The 17,299-nt window shown below is 46.2% G+C and overlaps 2 protein-coding genes across 5 annotated transcripts in view; one reads left to right on the top strand and one right to left on the bottom strand.

The window, feature by feature from the left end:
- The window catches only part of CRAMP1 (cramped chromatin regulator homolog 1), a 40,973-nt gene extending 26,200 nt beyond the window's left edge, over positions 1-14,773 (bottom strand). The window contains exons 1-4 of one of the 4 annotated variants that reach the window (XM_039360723.1): positions 14,685-14,773; positions 12,984-13,159; positions 7,315-7,736; positions 1,237-1,427 (exon numbers count right to left, since the gene is read on the bottom strand). In XM_039360723.1, the coding sequence (XP_039216657.1) occupies positions 1,237-1,427; positions 7,315-7,735 (612 nt within the window). In that variant the 5' untranslated portion in view covers position 7,736; positions 12,984-13,159; positions 14,685-14,773. Of the gene's footprint in view, positions 1-1,236; positions 1,428-7,314; positions 7,737-8,238; positions 8,526-10,398; positions 10,647-12,983; positions 13,160-14,684 lie in introns of those variants that run through there. The other 3 variants (XM_039360722.1, XM_039360721.1, XM_039360724.1) reach the window with 3 other exon arrangements.
- IFT140 (intraflagellar transport 140) overlaps positions 11,663-17,299 on the top strand; it is a 62,184-nt gene continuing 56,547 nt past the window's right edge. Inside the window, exons 1-5 of the mRNA XM_039360720.1 lie at positions 11,663-11,772; positions 13,352-13,508; positions 13,870-14,091; positions 14,762-14,883; positions 15,732-15,874. Of these exons, the coding sequence (XP_039216654.1) occupies positions 11,672-11,772; positions 13,352-13,508; positions 13,870-14,091; positions 14,762-14,883; positions 15,732-15,874 (745 nt within the window). The 5' untranslated portion in view covers positions 11,663-11,671. The remainder of the gene's footprint in view (positions 11,773-13,351; positions 13,509-13,869; positions 14,092-14,761; positions 14,884-15,731; positions 15,875-17,299) is intronic.

The following is a 17,299-nucleotide window of genomic DNA, read 5'->3' as shown; positions in this document are numbered from 1 at the left end:
CCTTGCACAGCAAGAGAAATTCCGGTCTTGATGGTGGTTGTTAAGTTGTGAAGGACTACCTGTGCGATCTGCCCACTTCTCATGCCAACAAAATATTTGACGCCTTTTAAAGTTCGCCTTAAAGGCTGCGTGTGTATCTTTGATACGATAAGATATAAGGTAACCTTTATTGACATTTTTTTTTTTTACTGTGGGCACAATGGCACACCTCAAAAATGAAATTTAGTTGCCCGCTCTCAAAGTGAAACACATACATGACACACACCTAAAATACTATGTACAACATATGTACAGACCCACACCCCTACATACACATAGCAAATAAATATTAAACGCTGTCCATCTTGAATATATAATGGAAGGAGGAAACTTGAGAGTTCACAAGGTTGATGCTATAGGGCAGACATGTTAAACACAAGATGCGGCCCGCAAAGTGGTTTCATGTGGCCCGCGAAGCCACAGTTCCCAGAGACCGGTGAGGTCCCATAGATTGGGCTTCCTTCAGGCCCCGTCGGCCAGACAATGTCGGCTGGCGGGCCCTCGGGGAAGGGCCTTTTCTGTGGTGGCTCCGACCTGGTGGAATCAACTTCCCCCCGAGGTTCGAACTACTCCCACCCTGCCGGCCTTTAAGAAAGCTGTTAAAACTCTCCTGTTCCGGCAGGCCTGGGGCTGATGTCCCCGGGGGGGGGGATATGATCGGACACGCTGTATGATTGTATTATTTTATTGTTAGATTATTGTTTTAATTTTGTACGCCGCCCTGAGTCCCTTGGGATTGGGCGGCATATAAATAAAATTAAATAACAAATAAAATAAAATAAAATCCTGGAAACAGTGAGGGAACGGCTCCCGCTGCCTTGGCCCTGGCCCAGGCCAGCTGGAAGCCAATGTGGTGGCCATCTTGGCACTTGCCCCGGTCCCACCCCCTTCTGCGAGAGACCCTCAGATCAGTCCCACTCCTGCCCAGGCCCCCATAGGCACCTTTGACGTAAATGATGTAGAACTGGCCACACCCACCCAGTAGTCCACACCCACTCCATCCACGCCCACCCAGTAGGCTGCACCCCCCGCCCCCCCCCCAGGGCAACCGCAATGCTGATGCGGCCCTCAATGAAATTGAGTTTGACACCCCTGCTGTAGGGAATGAAACTATGGCTGAATCTGGATGTTCTGCTACGGATACCACGGAGCCTTTGGAAGAGGATGTGGCGGTTCCCAGCTTTTGAAAGCACCCACCTCATATAGGCCCTCAAAGAAGGTATTCTTGTCCTCCGTGCTCCAGGATTCCCACTGACGCCTCACTTTCTTGCCTTCCTCCTTTTCTCCGGTTGAGCTCAGGTTCCTTGAACCGGATTTTGAATTGCTGGCTGGGGCACCGGATGGGATTCCTGTGGAGTTGCTAGACGACGTCCCACCATTATCTGCACCTTTCGGAAGGAAAACGTAAAGGGTTAACCCAAGAAACCGCCAAACTGTAGCACAGAGATTGGATGGGGGAGTCAATCGTTAATTTCAGATGCGTTTTTACAAACTTGAGGGCAACTTGAGAGCTCAAGTCGTAAGTCAAGGACTACCTGTAGTGGCATCTAAATCCCAAGGAATGCATCAAGGTGGAGAAGACCGTTTTCTATTTTGAAACCTTTGCAACATTAGAGCTTTCGTTACGACGTTGGGTAAATGACTATGCCAGACGAAACAAGGGGTACGGCTATTAAACCAGGATGAAACGTCACCTGTGTTGCTTTGAGAGCATAATCAACAATATTTCATGGTGCCACGCCCACAAAGATGAAATGAGGGTGGATGGCTACCGTCACTGTTTTGATAGGGTGTGCCCTCGCACAAACTATTTTGCGTGGCAGAGGGTGGATAAAAGGAACAACATGGGGTGTTCAAAGACTGGACTCAACTGACTCCGGAAGGAACAAGAAAAGATTTGGGCCACTGTGGAGGTTGCAAGGTTAAGTCGTGCTAATTAAAGAGTATCAGTGGCCTGTAATTAATTACACAGAGGATCGAGACTCATTTGCTGCACGTATGGAAATGGCCTCATAGGCCAACCTTTGCCGGCAATATCAATGCAACTCTTGTTGAACAAGTCTACAGGAATGGGGTGTTATAACTTGTTTGCTGCAAATTAACCAGGTTTTTTTTTTTTAGCAGTCTTGTAGCTGTCTTTCACTGACAGGCACATACATGTAATTTTTTAAGAAGTTCACGTAGTATGTTGAGCATCCTCAAGTATTCCGAAAGGTACTTTTAAGCTCTAACTTAAATGAGTTCACTCTTAAAACAGCTGCCTAATAGTCTGCATTCAGAATACACACAGTGCACTCATTGGAAGCAATTAATGAGGTTAATATTTTTAAGGAGTTAAATGATAAAGTTTTATATCAGAGGAGTTTCTCTTAGGTATGGTAAGTATTAAATATTACACAGATTTTTTTTCTCTCTTAGACATACTGAATCAATCCTATAATAAGGCATTTCTTCACCCTGACTGCAAAGTACTACTTGTAAGGTTTTCCTAGCCCAATGTTTAGACATTGTTCAGCAGAGTTGAAGGAAAAGCTGAAAGTGTCAGGATAGGAATAACCAGCAACAATTTAAAATTAAATACTAGTTTTAACAAGCATGTTGTTAATTTATCCCCTGACACTCTCTTGAACATCCCCAAAAGACATTTCCATGGTTTTTAAAAGGAGGACTCCCTAAAGAACAAAAACTTCCTCTAATAGCTAAACACAAGATGGATTCCAATCCCACCAAAACAAGCCAGGATTCCACACCAAAGCCTTTCTACAACATGCATGATATTCAGACACTTGAAGCACTAAAGTCTACATCCCCCAAAGCCTATGCCCTGTCAATCTGTTTTTCTTTAACAGTGCCACAAGATATTCTGGTGTTTTTACTGCAATGGATTAACACAGCTTCAGTTGGGGGGGGGAACCTGTTCAAGACCATGAGCGTTGACAGCTAACAAAGGGCCAACATCTGGAAGAAGGAAAAAGCTTGACAAAGGTTGTTTTCTTTTTTTCTACTACACCTCAACGTGTGCCAAATTCATATTATTTTCCAATTAAAAGTACAAACCCTCGGTGCGCTTTCTTTTAAAGGTCTCAGCAATAATTCTTTAAAAATGGTAAAAATGTCAACTATAGGACTGAAACAGTTGAAGATATCAGCAAACACACTGACGTTTGAAAGCATCCGACTGCATAGATCCATTTTTTATTTAAGAAACTTTATACTCTAATACAGAGGTCCCCAACCTTTTGGGCACCAGGGACCGGTTCCGTGGAGAGAGTTTTTTCCGCGGACCGGAGGGGGTGTAGATTTTGTGTGCTGCCTGCATCTCATGGATGGGGCTTTGCTTGTTTGTGTGGACCGATTGCTGGGATGCCGCAACCCAGTCTACGGACCAAGGGTTGGGGACCCCTTCTCTAATAAAAAAAAAAAATTGATGTGTACCATGAGGTGTATCAAGCTATATATACACCATAAAATGTACCTTCCTATATACTGTACTATATACTTGCACGAATATTGGGTTCTTCCATTTAATGACAGAGTTTACACACAACAGTTTATGGAATAAACCAGACATGTTCACACAAAAAACTAAACCCAAGTCAAGCAAACCACAAGGTGGCTTAGTATGGTGGGTGAACCCAAACAAGAATTTCTGAATAAACATACCTAAAATTGGACAGACAATGCTCAATCCAGAATCAACTACCTGTCTATTGAGATAGACAGACCCTTCCTGTGGCCCAAATACAATGAGCCTCAAATTAGCCCATCTTTTTCCCAAAGTGCCTTACAAATATGTAGATATCTTGCCTCAGGCTTCCTGTCCTGTATTAAACAATGATACATGGATTTAGCCAATGTGGTTGAGTTCTACCTGGATAGGATGCGAAAATTCCAGATGCTGGGTTAAGCAAGTCATGGTTCAGTTAACTGTAAGTATGAATGCTGCGCTGGCACAATCACCTAGAAATGGAGCAATGCCAAGGTAATAATGAGGATAACCATGCCATATATAAAACCTTAGTAAATTGGGAGTTCACATGTCTATAAAAAGGAATAACAAGTCTTTTAGCAACTCTGCCATCACCAAGAAATTTAAACAACTGAAAGTTATTACTGTAAAGCAGGGGTGTCAAACTCGCAACATCACGTGACGTGTTGCGACTTTTTCCCCATTGCCGGCAATGGGGTGGGCGCGGTTTCGGCATGATGCATCCGGCCCGTGGGCCAGCAGTTTGACACCCCTGCAGTAAAGCCTTGAAACAGTCTTTGCAGATATAGGAATGTCCTTAAAAAGATATACCAGAAAAATTAAAAATGTATCTAGGAACTCTAGTCTATGTTAGACCTTGGCTCAAATACCACTAGAAATATTGGGGCAAGAAATTAACATTTCTGCAACTTATCCTGTATGAATCATGCTGAATTGCCAAGTAGCATCTCCATCCCTACTTGGCCTCCAGAACCCTTCTCGTTAATGTCAAGGACTAGCAGGTACGGTAGGAGTAGGATCTCCAATGTATTTTGGGAAGTAATTTCCCTCTTTTACCCCTCAAAAATAAGCAGAGGGAACATATCCTTTACAATAACAAAGCGCTTAAACCAGGATTATTCCAGTTAACTAGCATGCAAGAAAAGATTACCACTGAAATTTTACAGAGAAGTAGGATGTTGGAAATGATCTGTTCCATTATCTCACCCACCCAGGTCCAGGGTAAACTTACTATCATTAGCTTCACTTGAAAGATTTCTGATCCAATATTCAGCTGTCTACAAGTTACAGAACTAATGGAAATGGCATATTTATTGCATTCATTTCCTTCCATTTTTCTGGCAGTGGAAAGTGGCGTATGTGGGATTTTACTTTTATTCCACAGCACACCTGTGAAGAAGATTGACAGGGTTTGACTGGCTCCAAGTCCCTGCTGATCTCTCCAAGGTCAAACAGGGACAGTCATCAGGTCTCCCAAATTATAGTTCAACTTCTTCAGAAGGATACTACATTGTTCTGAAGGCCTGAAATGAGATCAAAAGGCCATGCCTCCATTTATCTATTTTCCCATACCTCCTACATTTCACCAGATGTGTTTCACTGTTAAATACTGGTCACTGTCTCAGTTTGTCTACAGCTAAAATTCATGATTAAAGTAGTGTACTTCATTAACAGACTCACACATCAAAGGCATGTGGAAATATTAGCACTTTCATGCCTGTTCTTGCAACTGCTGAAGCATGTTGTTCTGTTGAGAAAAGTAAGACTTTCCCCCCCCCTTCACTACATTTATCTGAAGGATGAGAAACAAGCTCCAACTTCATACATTCCTAGCCATGCTCTTAAGCCCGCTGAAAGAAAGGCTGCGTTAACACGCAGCCGTGTTATGGTAGAAGACGGTCCTAGCACTGATGATGTTACCTAGTTGGGTAATGAAATGTCTGCAAGAAAATAACCAAGTTCAGAGAGTACTGAGGACTCCACAGTATGGTAAAATTTCCATTCATTCCAAGATGAGTTCTGCAGAAATTTATGGAATTTAATTGTGCAGTACAGACTTTGTTTGCAGAAAACTCAAAATTTAGGCTGTGGTTATTAGGATTATGTAGCAAATGGAAATTTTCCATCCAGCACTCTGGAAAAAAATATCTGCATTAGTCTATACCTGTGTTTTTCACTTAAGATTCTGTTCCCACAATTCTCTGTGAAGAGGCATGCTGGCTGAGGAATTCTGGGAACTGAATTCCATGTCCATGTAGTCAGAAACATCTTTCTCTAACTATAAGAACTAGATCAATCTAGGATACTGAATATGACAAATGCTTCTTTTGAAATTAATAACTATATGTCAATCTCAGGTTATCAAAATGTACATCTAAATGAAATATTGCATTCCAAAAAGACAGATCGGTATAAGGAAGTAACACTTCCTATAAACTGCTAATGCAAAGTGTACTTTGTGATGTTTATTTCACTTTCACTAAATACATGTTTACGTCATGTGAGTGTGGGTACAAATGTTTATAGTAATGCAAGGGGTTAAAAAAAGGTAAACCAACAAAGTATTTCTTTGCTGAAACAATGCTGAATTATACAGGGCTTTGATAGGTTTAATGTATCATGTTAAAATATGATATATTTGTCCTTCACTAAATAACTGACAACTGGATGGATTCACCCAATCCAGTTTTGAGGACAAAACTCCACAAGTCACAGCATTTTGAAGCACAGTTCTTCAAAAAAGATGGATGTCAAATCTAATGTGGCATCAACATTCTCTGCAGTCTTGCCAAGAAATATTAAAAGATTCTGTAATTTTGATTTATAAAAAAAGTGCAAAGTTGGGAAAGGTTGTCTTAAACAAACCATCTCTAATGACATCTATATAGTTATTTATTTCTCCCACCCAATATACTAGTTCATCAGGAAAAATATTTTTTAAGAAAGTTTTAAGAAAGTCTTAAGGATCTCCATTTCCATAAATGCAACTGGTTAATAAAACAAAGCCGGAATAATTAAATCCATAGAAACATGTTAGAATTGCACTCTAATCAAATGCTAATATTGGTGATTACCAAAAAAAACCACTAACTCAGTTGATTCTAGTTCAGAAATTTATACAATCCATCAGTTAAAGACAATGCAGAACGGATCAAGAGATTCCTAGTCTGGAGACATCGGATCCATTCAAATGGCCTTTTTTTACACGACTCAAAAAGCATCAAAAATAACATGGACAAGAAAACATCGCAACTTATTTGTTGACTAAGAACCAGACCGTGCCCAGGAACGCTAGCTGCTAAAACTCAACCATCATGCAGCAATCAAAAAGATCAGACTGAGGCTTTTAAAGGAGGCTGCTTCTAAGATGATCAAGACTGATTATCAGAGTCATCAATAAATTAAATTCTTGACCCATGCAGACCAGAGAGTGGGGAAAACCTAAACCTTGAGTATGGAAAGAAGATAAAAAACAAAACCACTAAAAAAATTTCAAGCAGCAGTAGCCAATAGCGTAGTCAAGCAACCTTCCCAATATAAATGCTTTCCCATTTTGAATCCAAGTCTTCTGGGTGGATCTGCCGCCCCCATCCCCAGATCAATTCGGGGTGCAAGAAAATGAGCCCAGCCCTGACAAATGATGCTTCGAATCACCTGCACCCCCATAATACACACTCGGGGTCCACTCCCAAGCGTGGCTTCACCCCGATTCTTTCTGGATTAACTGTCCACTGCGAGGGGTGATGGTCTGGCGTGAAGGAGGGTGGTCTGCCTGTGTCACCCACCTTTTCCTTTCCCCGTGGGGGCAACGCCGCCCCCACCGCCGCTGCTGCTGCTGCCCGTTCCACTGACCCCCGCCCCACAGGAGGCCTGGGGGTCCTTCTTCAGCCTCTTGCTCTGCGGCCGGACACTGGACCTGAGGAAGTGATGCTGGTCGTGGCCAGGCGCAGCCGGTGGGCCCGAGGAGGAGGAGGAGGCGGCAGCCGGGGGCGACGCCGGTGGGACTCCCGAGGAGGGACCCCCGTTCGTCGTCTCTCCCCCAGGGGTCCCCTGCTCCTGGCCTTTCTTTGCCCCCTCTCCTCCACATCCTCCTCCTGCTCCTTCGGGGCACCCCTCTTCCTCGCCGGCAGCTCCTCGCTTGCCCAGCTTCCTCAGGCTTTCCTCGGGGGCTCCGCCGCTGCTGTGGTCGCCCAGCTTGACTGTCATCCTGGCAGGAGGAAAAAGGAGAGGAAGAGGAGGAAGAAGAGGAGGATGAGGCTGGTGGCCCAAAACAAGCCCCGGGCCGGCTCGTCGGGGCTTCCCCCCGCCCCGCGGGGGTGGCCCCCCATCGCCGGGCTCTCCCCGGGCCCAGCCCGGCCGCCCCCCGCCCGCCTTTCTCCCCCCGGCGGGGAGAAGTTTCGCCGCAGACATTCCGCTCAACATGGCCGCCGTTGTTTGCCACTCGATCCCCCTTCTCGTCCCGACCCGACCGCACGGCCCTCGGGCGGCTGGGGGGAGAAGGGGGCCCCGGGGACCCTCGGCCGGGCTCGAGGGGACCCCACCCCGCACGGCTGGGCGGCCCCGGGACCTCGCCGGAGCCCGGGAAGCGGCCCAAGTCGGGAAAGTGGCTGGGCAAGGCAGGCAGAGGAGGAGGAGGAGAAAGGAGAGGCGGCCGGGCCGGAGCGCGCGGCTGGGGGCCCCCCCGAGCGACCCCCGCCGCCCCGTCCTACCCATGGTGCGGGTCTGCCGGGCCGGGGGGGCTCTTCCTTCTCCTCACCATGGAGCCGAGGCGAGGCGAGCTCCCGAAGGGGGGGCACTCATGTTCCTCGCTGCAGCAACCCAGCAGCAGCGGCGGCAGCGGCGGTTTCTCCTCCTCTCCTTGCGAGCGAGGGTGTGCGCCTGCCTGTGCCTCTGGGTGTGAGTGTGTGTTTGTGAGTGTGTCTCTCTGTGTGTGTGTCTCCCTTCTCTCTCTCCCGGACTGGGGGAGTGCAAAGATTTCCAACTCTTCTCTCTCTTTTTTGCACCACCACTACCTTTCTAAAGAGCAAGCTCCCCTTTCCGGGCGCGCACTTGCGGGGGGGGGAGGGAAAGGCACGCGCCTTTTTTGCAAAGGAGGGAGGCGAAGGCTCGGACAAAAGCGTGGAGGGGGGGAGGTTTGGGGGTGGGTCTGGGGGGGGGTGCAGAAGGCACACCCGCCTAGGAGGGCCGGTCCCCGCCCGATCACTGCGTCTGCCTCCCACCTCACCCCTTTAGTGAACTTACTTGTTCTTGCATTGAAAAGCTGGAGAGAAGCTTTATTGATTGGGGGGGTTGGGGAGGGCTTAAAAGGGGGGCTGGGCAACTTAGGGTGGGTTAAAGTTCAGATTTTTTTTTATTTTCAGGGGAGGTGGATATAACACTTTCCCTCCCTCCCCCTTCCCTAAATGGCTGCCCAATGTTTGGATTCCAGGGTTCCTTGTGCCATCTTTACAAAGCAGGGGCTATTCGCTTGCCAGGTTTTCATCAAAGGGGTAATCCAGACTTGATAGTCACATATATTTTTTTTGACTGGGTTATTGTTTTTCAAAAAAAAAAAAACCATACACAAAAAACTAACCACCTAGGCTGGAAGCCTGCAAAGTGGTATTAACTACATAAACCATCCCTCTTTTTTAAAAAAAAAATGCATGCAGAGAATAACCTTGGAAAAGATGCAAAGCAAAGTATCTTTTAACATCTATCACAGTTCATAGAAATATCAAGGCGTTTTGGAAATATACTCTGAAAAATTAAGCATTCTTCAGGGTATATTGAGAATTAAGTGGTCCTTATTTAGCACTAAATACACATAAGGATATCTTAAGATTAGAAATTGCAACTCAATATCCATCAACGAAGGGCTAGTCACCAACATAACAAGTCAGAGAAAGTTGCTTTTAGTCAAAAGATTCAGCATCTCCAAAGAAAACAGTGCATAAGCTTCACTTAAGAGCACTTGAATACAGAACATTCTATTTTATGCCCATTTTCAAAATTGGATACCAAGATGGAAGCTCCTTAACTTCACTGGAACTTAACACCAAAGGGCATTAGAAGGCAAAGCTTTTAAGTGTACATTTTTGTACACTTAAATATACATTCTTGGAGTACATTTTATTCATGGGGGGGGGGAGATAGACAGTTCTGCCTTGAATAGTTTTAAAAATGGCCGCAGGAAAACTATCTAGCATGATAATCAACGTTTATGCAGGACTGGCTGCCCAGTTACACAGAAGCAGAGAGTCATAAGATATCAAAGATATTCTGAAATAATCAGTATGTTCTGTTTAATTTGATCAAGCAAAGAGAGGAGATCTCAGATGGGAAAGTGGTATTGTCAATAGACTGGGGGCTACTGGCCCGTTTCAACATGCCCAACTGCATAATACACTCCCACTCCCATTTTCACAGGACTGCCCGATTTCCATCCCTCCCCACTCATTATTTCCCATTGCACCGACACCTCTGCTCAGCGACATTATTACTACGTCGGTCAATATTTACTCCCGCCACGGCTCGATTATTCCCACCCCTCCGATGACACCTTCCCCCTTTTTTTTTGCTTTCCTAACCCGAACGCCCCTCCTTCGCTGCCTCGCTGCAAGCCGACCACCGCGCAAGCTGCCTCGCCTCTACCGTTCCTCTCCTAGGAAGCCCAGCCTCGGGAGGGGGGGTTGTTCCCCACAAAACTCTGCGCCCCGCCGGCGGGACATCCACCCTTGCAAAGCGAGATCACGCCAAGTCAATTCCCCGGGGCCGATTTGCATTGCAAGCCCTTGGCGGGGCTGCAACCCAGCGTGGCTTTACAGACCGGGCTGGGTCGGCGAGGAGACACCCCTACCGAGTATCCGAGCCACCGGGCCTGGTCCTACCTGATGCATGGGAAGCCTCCGGTAGCTGCGGCGGCGGCGGCGGCAGCAGGGCAAGCGATCCCGGCAGCGCGCAGGCCGTTCGGCGCCCTGGCGGCTTCTCCGCTCCGCAACTCCTCGGCAAAGGGGCGCCTTGCAACGCCCGCCGCCGCCTGGCTCGCGAGCTCCGCGCTCGCTTCCGCTTCCTCGTTGCCGCCGCCGCCGCTACTCGCGCAGAGAGATCTGAGGGAGCCCGGCGCGCGAGCCCGGCAGGCCCAGCAGACAGCTCGGCAGGCCACGCCTCCAAGGGGGCGGGGAGAAAGAAAGAAAGAAAAAGACAGGCGGAAGCAAAAGGGTGGGCGGAGTGGGGAGAAAGAGGATTTTTTTTCCCCCCACTCCCAAACAAATATTTTCATTGGTCAGCGTAGCGAGGCGGGGAGGTGGAGCCCGAGGCCGCGGAGGCAAAGGTGGCCAATCGGAGCGCCGCGCGCGACAGATGACACGGCACAGCCCAGCGCGCGAAGAGAGGCGGGATGAGGAAAAAGGAGGGGAGGGGGGAAGAGAGAAGATTGGAAGGGCAGCCGAGCGGGGCCGGAAGTGGTGGAGGCAGGAGCGATTGGCTCCGAGGAAGGGATAGCCGGGGATTCAGAAAGGGGAGGGGACTAGTTCACTTTTGGGAGCATCAATTGGCTGGTTTCTATTGGACGGGCAAGGCAGGGGACCAATGCCGAAAGAGGGGGAGCGATTTAAAAGGTTGCGGTCTGATTTGTGTTTTACCCGCGATGCCTATCTGTTCGCAATTAAAGCAAACTTCAGTCCATGCAAGCTACGGTTAATTCTAAAAAACGAATGACATCAACGAGACCACAGGCTCTCCGTTATCCTCGAAAGAGGAACTATATATTCAGGAGGGGATTTATTTATTTGTAAACATTTGCAATATTTACAAACATTTGTAAATATTCATTTCTTTGTCAATAAAATGCCGCCAGCAGAGAGGGACATTTCAGCACAGAAAGACGACCATCTATCCAGATTGGTTCTCAAACAAGCCAAGACTGAATCGTCTTGGCTTTTTGAGAACAAAAGATACAGCAACACGGGGGGTGTGTGTGTGTCCAAAATGGGGGGGGAAGAGAGGAGTCCAAAATGGGGGGGGGGAAGAGAGGAGAGAAAAAAAATAGCGTTGCAGACCAAAGAGCGCCTCTTTCCACCGCTTTCCAACAAGCGATGCGCGAAAGCGCTCGGCAAGGTCCGCCCAGCCTCCCCTTCGGCTCTCTTCGCTTCCCCTTCGGGTATGTCCGTGGCGGGGCGCTCGCCGTTGCCAAGGGCAACGCGAAGCCTCTCCTTGAATCGGCCCAGCAGGCCTCGATCGGGGCCGGGCCGGGCCGCGAGCAGGTAAGGCGACGAAGTCGTGGGTGGCTGGGGGATCCGCTTCGCTGCTTCCGAGCGGGGGGGAGGGGGGCGAAAAGGAAGCCCTTCGGCCCAGCTGGCGCTCCTAAGGGCCTGGGCCCCTCCCGGAGGGAAAGCGTGGCTATTGTGGAAGCGTGGGTGGGAGGCCACCAGGAGATCCCTGGGCTGCCACGTCGGGAAAACATCCCAGGGAGAAGCCAGGGCGACCCTCCCCCACAGCCGCGTTATCGTCACGCGGTCGCGATCGCCTCCACGAAGGAGTCGAGCTGGGCTTACCTGCCATACAGGAGATCCTCGATTTTGGCGGGGGAGGGGGTGGGGAGGAAATCACAAGTGAGAGCTAATTAATTAATCTTGTTTTAATTCCCCCTCCCTCCTCCCCCCCATCCCCATCAACCCTCCTGGGGCCCTTCGCCAGGTTTTAAAGCAGCGGTTTCTTCACCGTGGCAGCTGGTGGATGGAAGCGGACTTCAACTCCCAGAGTCCCTCAGCCTGCAAGGCTTGCTGGGGAATTCTGGGAGTTGAAGTCCACCCGTCTTCAAGTAGCCAAGGTTGAGAAACCACTGCCTAAAGGTGCAGATCCAGATGTGGGGCCGAGCCTGTGCAATGTTTGTGTTGGTTTCATTTCCTAGTTTGTGTTATCCTCCATATAAGAGAGACGTGCAAGCACAAACATGTAATAAAAATAAGTAAATAAATTTGCTAGGTGTGCTTGTCTGTGATTTTTAGTTGCCCGTCACCATTAATTTGGAATAAATGCAGATCAGATCTAAGATGCTTTTTCCACGAGGCAACTGGATTTTCTTGTTTTTCTTTGAAGACGTTTCGCTTCTCATCCAAGGAGCTTCTTCAGCTCTCCAGGAGCTTCTTGGATGAGAAGCGAAAGCTCTTCAAAGGAAAACAAGGAAGTCCAGTTGCCTCGTGGAAAAGCACCTTTGGGACAACCATGACCTGGATGACAGAGAATCTCCTTAAACAAATCAAATCTATGGTAGTTATTATTTGGACAAGATACCTTCAGGAAATCTTGGGGCTATAGGCTAGACTGGGGAGTTGACTGATAGGAGATTTTAGGTTTTTTTTTTTTTTAATGATATAGCTGGCAATGTAAATGTCTGCTTTCCACCTCCTCGCCTTTCAAATGCAAATAACTGCAACATTTAATTTAATTGATTGGATTTGATATGGCCACTCACCGCAGATGATTCAGAACAGCTTTGAACAGGAACAGCACTCTTACGATGGATCATGATTTGTATAATTTGCTTGCCCAGAGGCTTCATTTCTCCCACATTTCACTTGGAGCACTCTTAACCTGCATGTAAATGGTGGACAGCAAGAATTTGCCCTCTGTGCATTTTCCCTTCCGCTCCTGGTGGGAGGATAGAGAAAGAAAAAAATATATATTAAGAGCTAAATAATGGGTGGGATTAATTCCTTCCATGTGCAAAGAAAATTCATGTTTTATTTGTTCAGTTTATGTTTAAACCTATAATTTGCCTTTCAGTCTCATATTTGTCTCTCACTCTTCAGCTGATTATACAATAAATACTTTGTCTCATAGGCATCTGACTATGGCGGTCTACATTGATCATCGAATAGAAGCACTTGAGTCCTGTGGACCCCACACCCACATCAGATGGCACCGTCTTCAGCCACTTTTGGCTGTTGCATCCATTAATGCAAACTCTGGCGGTAGCGTGGATATTTTTCAAGAACAGGCAAGTGTTCGAAAACTAATGGTTGTGTCCTGGGCTAATAAAGTGCTAGGCACTTGCATTAATTGCATAGTACATACATTTGAGAGTCACAGATGTATTGAAGGATTTGATCAGCTGATGGTGGCTGAGGAACTCTGGGAGTTGAAGACCACCTCTTTTAAAGTTGATAAGGTTGAGAAACACCTGTTTAGCATATATATATATATGTATGTATGAATATATGTATATAAAATATGCTGTTCTCTCTCTCTTGGTCTCTCTGTCTGTCTCTGTCTATATCTATCTATCTATCTATCTATCTATCTATCTATCTATCTATCTTTCTATCTGCTGTTTTCTTTTTCCTTTTTTCCTCCCCCAGGGAGAGTATGTGGGTGACGCACATTTGGAAAGAAACTTTCGGGTCACATATCTCAGTTGGCACCCCTCCAAACTGATTGTGGCCGTGGGTTGCGAGATGGGAGATGTGGTAGTAGTGAACAAACAAGACAAGGAGCATCATGCTGTGCCCTCCAACCATAATGCTGATATTTCCATCCTGAACTGGAGTACCAATGGAACACGTCTTGTTTCTGGAGATAAAGTAAGCAGCAAAATCAAAAGGGTTTTTGAATAGCACATCAATGCATAGTCTATCTATTATTCGTTAACACAGGCTATGGAAATTTCCTTTGTAGAGGAGGATTTTTCATTTACCTATAAAGGGAGATAATGTCAGGTACGTTTTTCCAAGGCTTTTTATTCTATTTTGCCAACCTTCAAACCGAAGGTTAAATCATGTGACTTGAGTGATACATTACCAGGATTATCTATAATTTTTAAAAATTCAGAAACATCCATTCTTTGTTGCTGTTCATTTAGTGACCGTGTGATTCACTTAACAACTGGAGTGATTCACATAACCGTGGCAAAAAAAGAGAACTGAAATCAGCCCACATCACTTAACCTCCGCCTTGCTTAGTAACGGGAATTCTGGTTTCAGTTGCGGTTATAAGCCGAGGACTACCTATACACCGGATTCCCTTGACGTATGAGATGAGAAAATCATGAGCTGTTTTGTTCTAAAAAGATGGTGAGAATTGGCATTTAACATATCTTGGCTAGTGTTCTTAGGTACAGCCAATTATTGAGAACTTGCTTCTCCATATCAAGTTATCGATGAAGTTATGAGCTCACCTCAAGACAAACCAAGACCGCAAATGGCAGAACAACTGGTCCCTATGAAAACCTTAATCGAGTTTTCTCTTTTGCAGCTGGGCGTTCTCGTCTTGTGGCGGATGGATCAGCGGGGGAGAGTCCAAGGTCCCCCTTTGTTAAAACACGAGTATGGAAAACACCTTAATTTCTGCATTTTTCGCCCACCTCCTCCTGGAGAGTAAGTATGAAACTTTGGCCAGAATTTCTGTCCGTTCATACTAAGTTCCACTGGAGCAAAAATTTGAAAGTTTAGTACGGGTGATGTGCCACGTGATGTATGGGTGATGTCCCACGTCCTTCCCTCTGTTTTGTCTTAGCACGATCTGTTTTTATAGCCTCGTCCTCAGGTTGAAATCTTTTATTTTTTCATCGTCTTTCCGTCGGCCTTCCTAAACTGTCTAAAAAAAAATTACGTTGTTACTTGCAGCACAGCTTAAAATTGTTTAAAATCCAATGGAGGCCTCCTGTTTCCTTTTGTGTGATGCCTTAAGTGCCCATCGGAAAAAAAGCCTTTAATATTGAAAAACATCTAGGCGTTCTCTAGACTGGGGGGAGGAGAAACCTCTTACCGTTAAGTGGTTTTTCTTTACATGTAGTCCTTGGCTTACAACCCACAGTTATGGACCAGAATTTCCATTGCTAGGGAAATTGGTTGTTAAGTGAGTCACCCCAGTTATATGACCATTTTTCCCTGGTTGTTAAGTGAATCCAGCTTCCCCCGTTGACTTTATTTGTCGTAAGCCAGCTGGGAAGGTTGCAAAACGGTGACTCTAGGACACTGCAACCATCCTAAATACAGGCCCAGTTGCCAAGCACCAGAATTTTGACCACAAGACTTTAAGGGCTGCTGTGACCGCCGTAAGTGTAAGGACCCAGTCCTAACCCACTTTTTTCAGAGCTGTGATAACTGTGAACAGTCCCTAAATGAACGGCTGTAAGTCAAGGGCTACCTGTAACAGGTAGTTACAGCTAGTCTTGTAAATCCAAAGGGTGTCACATCTCAGATGTCTTGTTCTTAACCTGCAGAGATTTGGTCCAGCTCGCCAAAGCTGCAGTGAGCGGTGATGAGAAGGCCCTGGATATGTTTAACTGGAGGAAATCTGGAATGGGGCTGCCTCTCAAAATGGGACCCCAGGAAGGCCTGTCCTTCTTCGTTAGCGTGATTGACGGTAAGACCCAGGGCTTTTTTTCCTCATAGAACACCCAGAACGGAGTTCCAGCACCTTTTTTGGATGGAACTTTATAAGATAGGCAAGGCGGGTTATATAATGTGTGTGAGTTCCGGCATCTTTTTTTTTTTTTTTTTTTAGAAAAAAAGCACTGGTAAGACCAAAGCAGCTTTTAAAAACAGGAATGTATAGGGTGGTCTTTATTCTTTGCATTTATGTTATATGGTTTATATTTGTATAAATATTTAAAGGCTTCCTTACTTAGGATTACTTAGAAAAAAGTTAACTCTTGTGATTTCTACAAGCCTCACCAAGGACCTTTGAAGCCTACTTATATAATACTTTATATTATACGGTACATTAATATTGCCTATTGTTTATCATCTTTATTGTAAATCCCCAAACAATGCCACCTGAGCACCACCGACATTGACAAATTCACCGTCTTGTCAATTACGAAAGGCAGCTTGACTTGGAACAGCTGACATCCTGCCAGGATACTTCGAACACCATAAAGCATCGACATCTGCCTCTCTCAGGTCCTTGGGAAGGACTTCATAGGTGGATTAAAAAACCAACCCCTCTCTGAACATCTGGCTGATTTTGCCACCAGCTAAATAAACTTTACTCCCCATGAAATTCTTGTGGCCGTTAATTTGGAAGCTCACAGCTTCCCCTGTTGGTAAACATTAGATGCATGGTTTTAAATTTGGCAAGTTCTTCCTGGCTTTTGTGATCTAAAGAAGGCATTCTGAGAGCTCTTTGCATTGGTCACGTGTAATTTCTTATTTGTTCACACTCTTAATATTGGCAGTGAATAATGCCACTTTGAGAAGACTCCTGCGAGTCCCTTGGACTGCAAGGCGTTCAAACCGGTCAGTCCTAGAAGAGATCAACCCCGACTGCTCTTTAGAAGGCCAGATCCTGAAGTTGAAACTCAAGTACTTTGGCCACCTAATGAGAAGGAAGGACTCACTGGAGAAGAGCCTAATGCTGGGAAAGATGGAGGGCAAGAGAAGACGGGGACGACAGAGAAGGAGGTGGCTGGATGGAGTCACTGAAGCAGTAGGCGTGAGCTTCAATGGACTCCAGAAGATGGTAGAGGACAGGAAGGCCTGGAGGAACGTTGTCCATGGGGGTCGTGATGGGTCAGACACAACTTCGCAATTAACAACAACAACAACAATGCCACTTTCTGTAGAGTCTCTGTGGATTCCTTTCAGCCTTTATGTTCTTGGCCTCCCTTTTATTTTTAGTCGTTATTTTTAGTCTTTCATTTTTTAAAAAAATTGTTTTCAAATAACTCAAGGCAGTGAACAGACCCAAGATACCTTCCTCCTCCCATTTCCCCCACCACAAAAACGCTGTGAGGTGGATTGGGCCAAGAGAGAAGGACTGGCCCAAAGCCACCAACCAGTTTTCAGG

This window comes from Crotalus tigris, unplaced genomic scaffold, assembly GCF_016545835.1.
Source record: "Crotalus tigris isolate CLP2741 ecotype Arizona unplaced genomic scaffold, ASM1654583v1 scf7180000019173.45859301935:6455823, whole genome shotgun sequence".
Lineage (NCBI taxonomy): Eukaryota > Metazoa > Chordata > Lepidosauria > Squamata > Viperidae > Crotalus > Crotalus tigris.
This window is presented reverse-complemented; position numbering and strand designations above follow the sequence as displayed.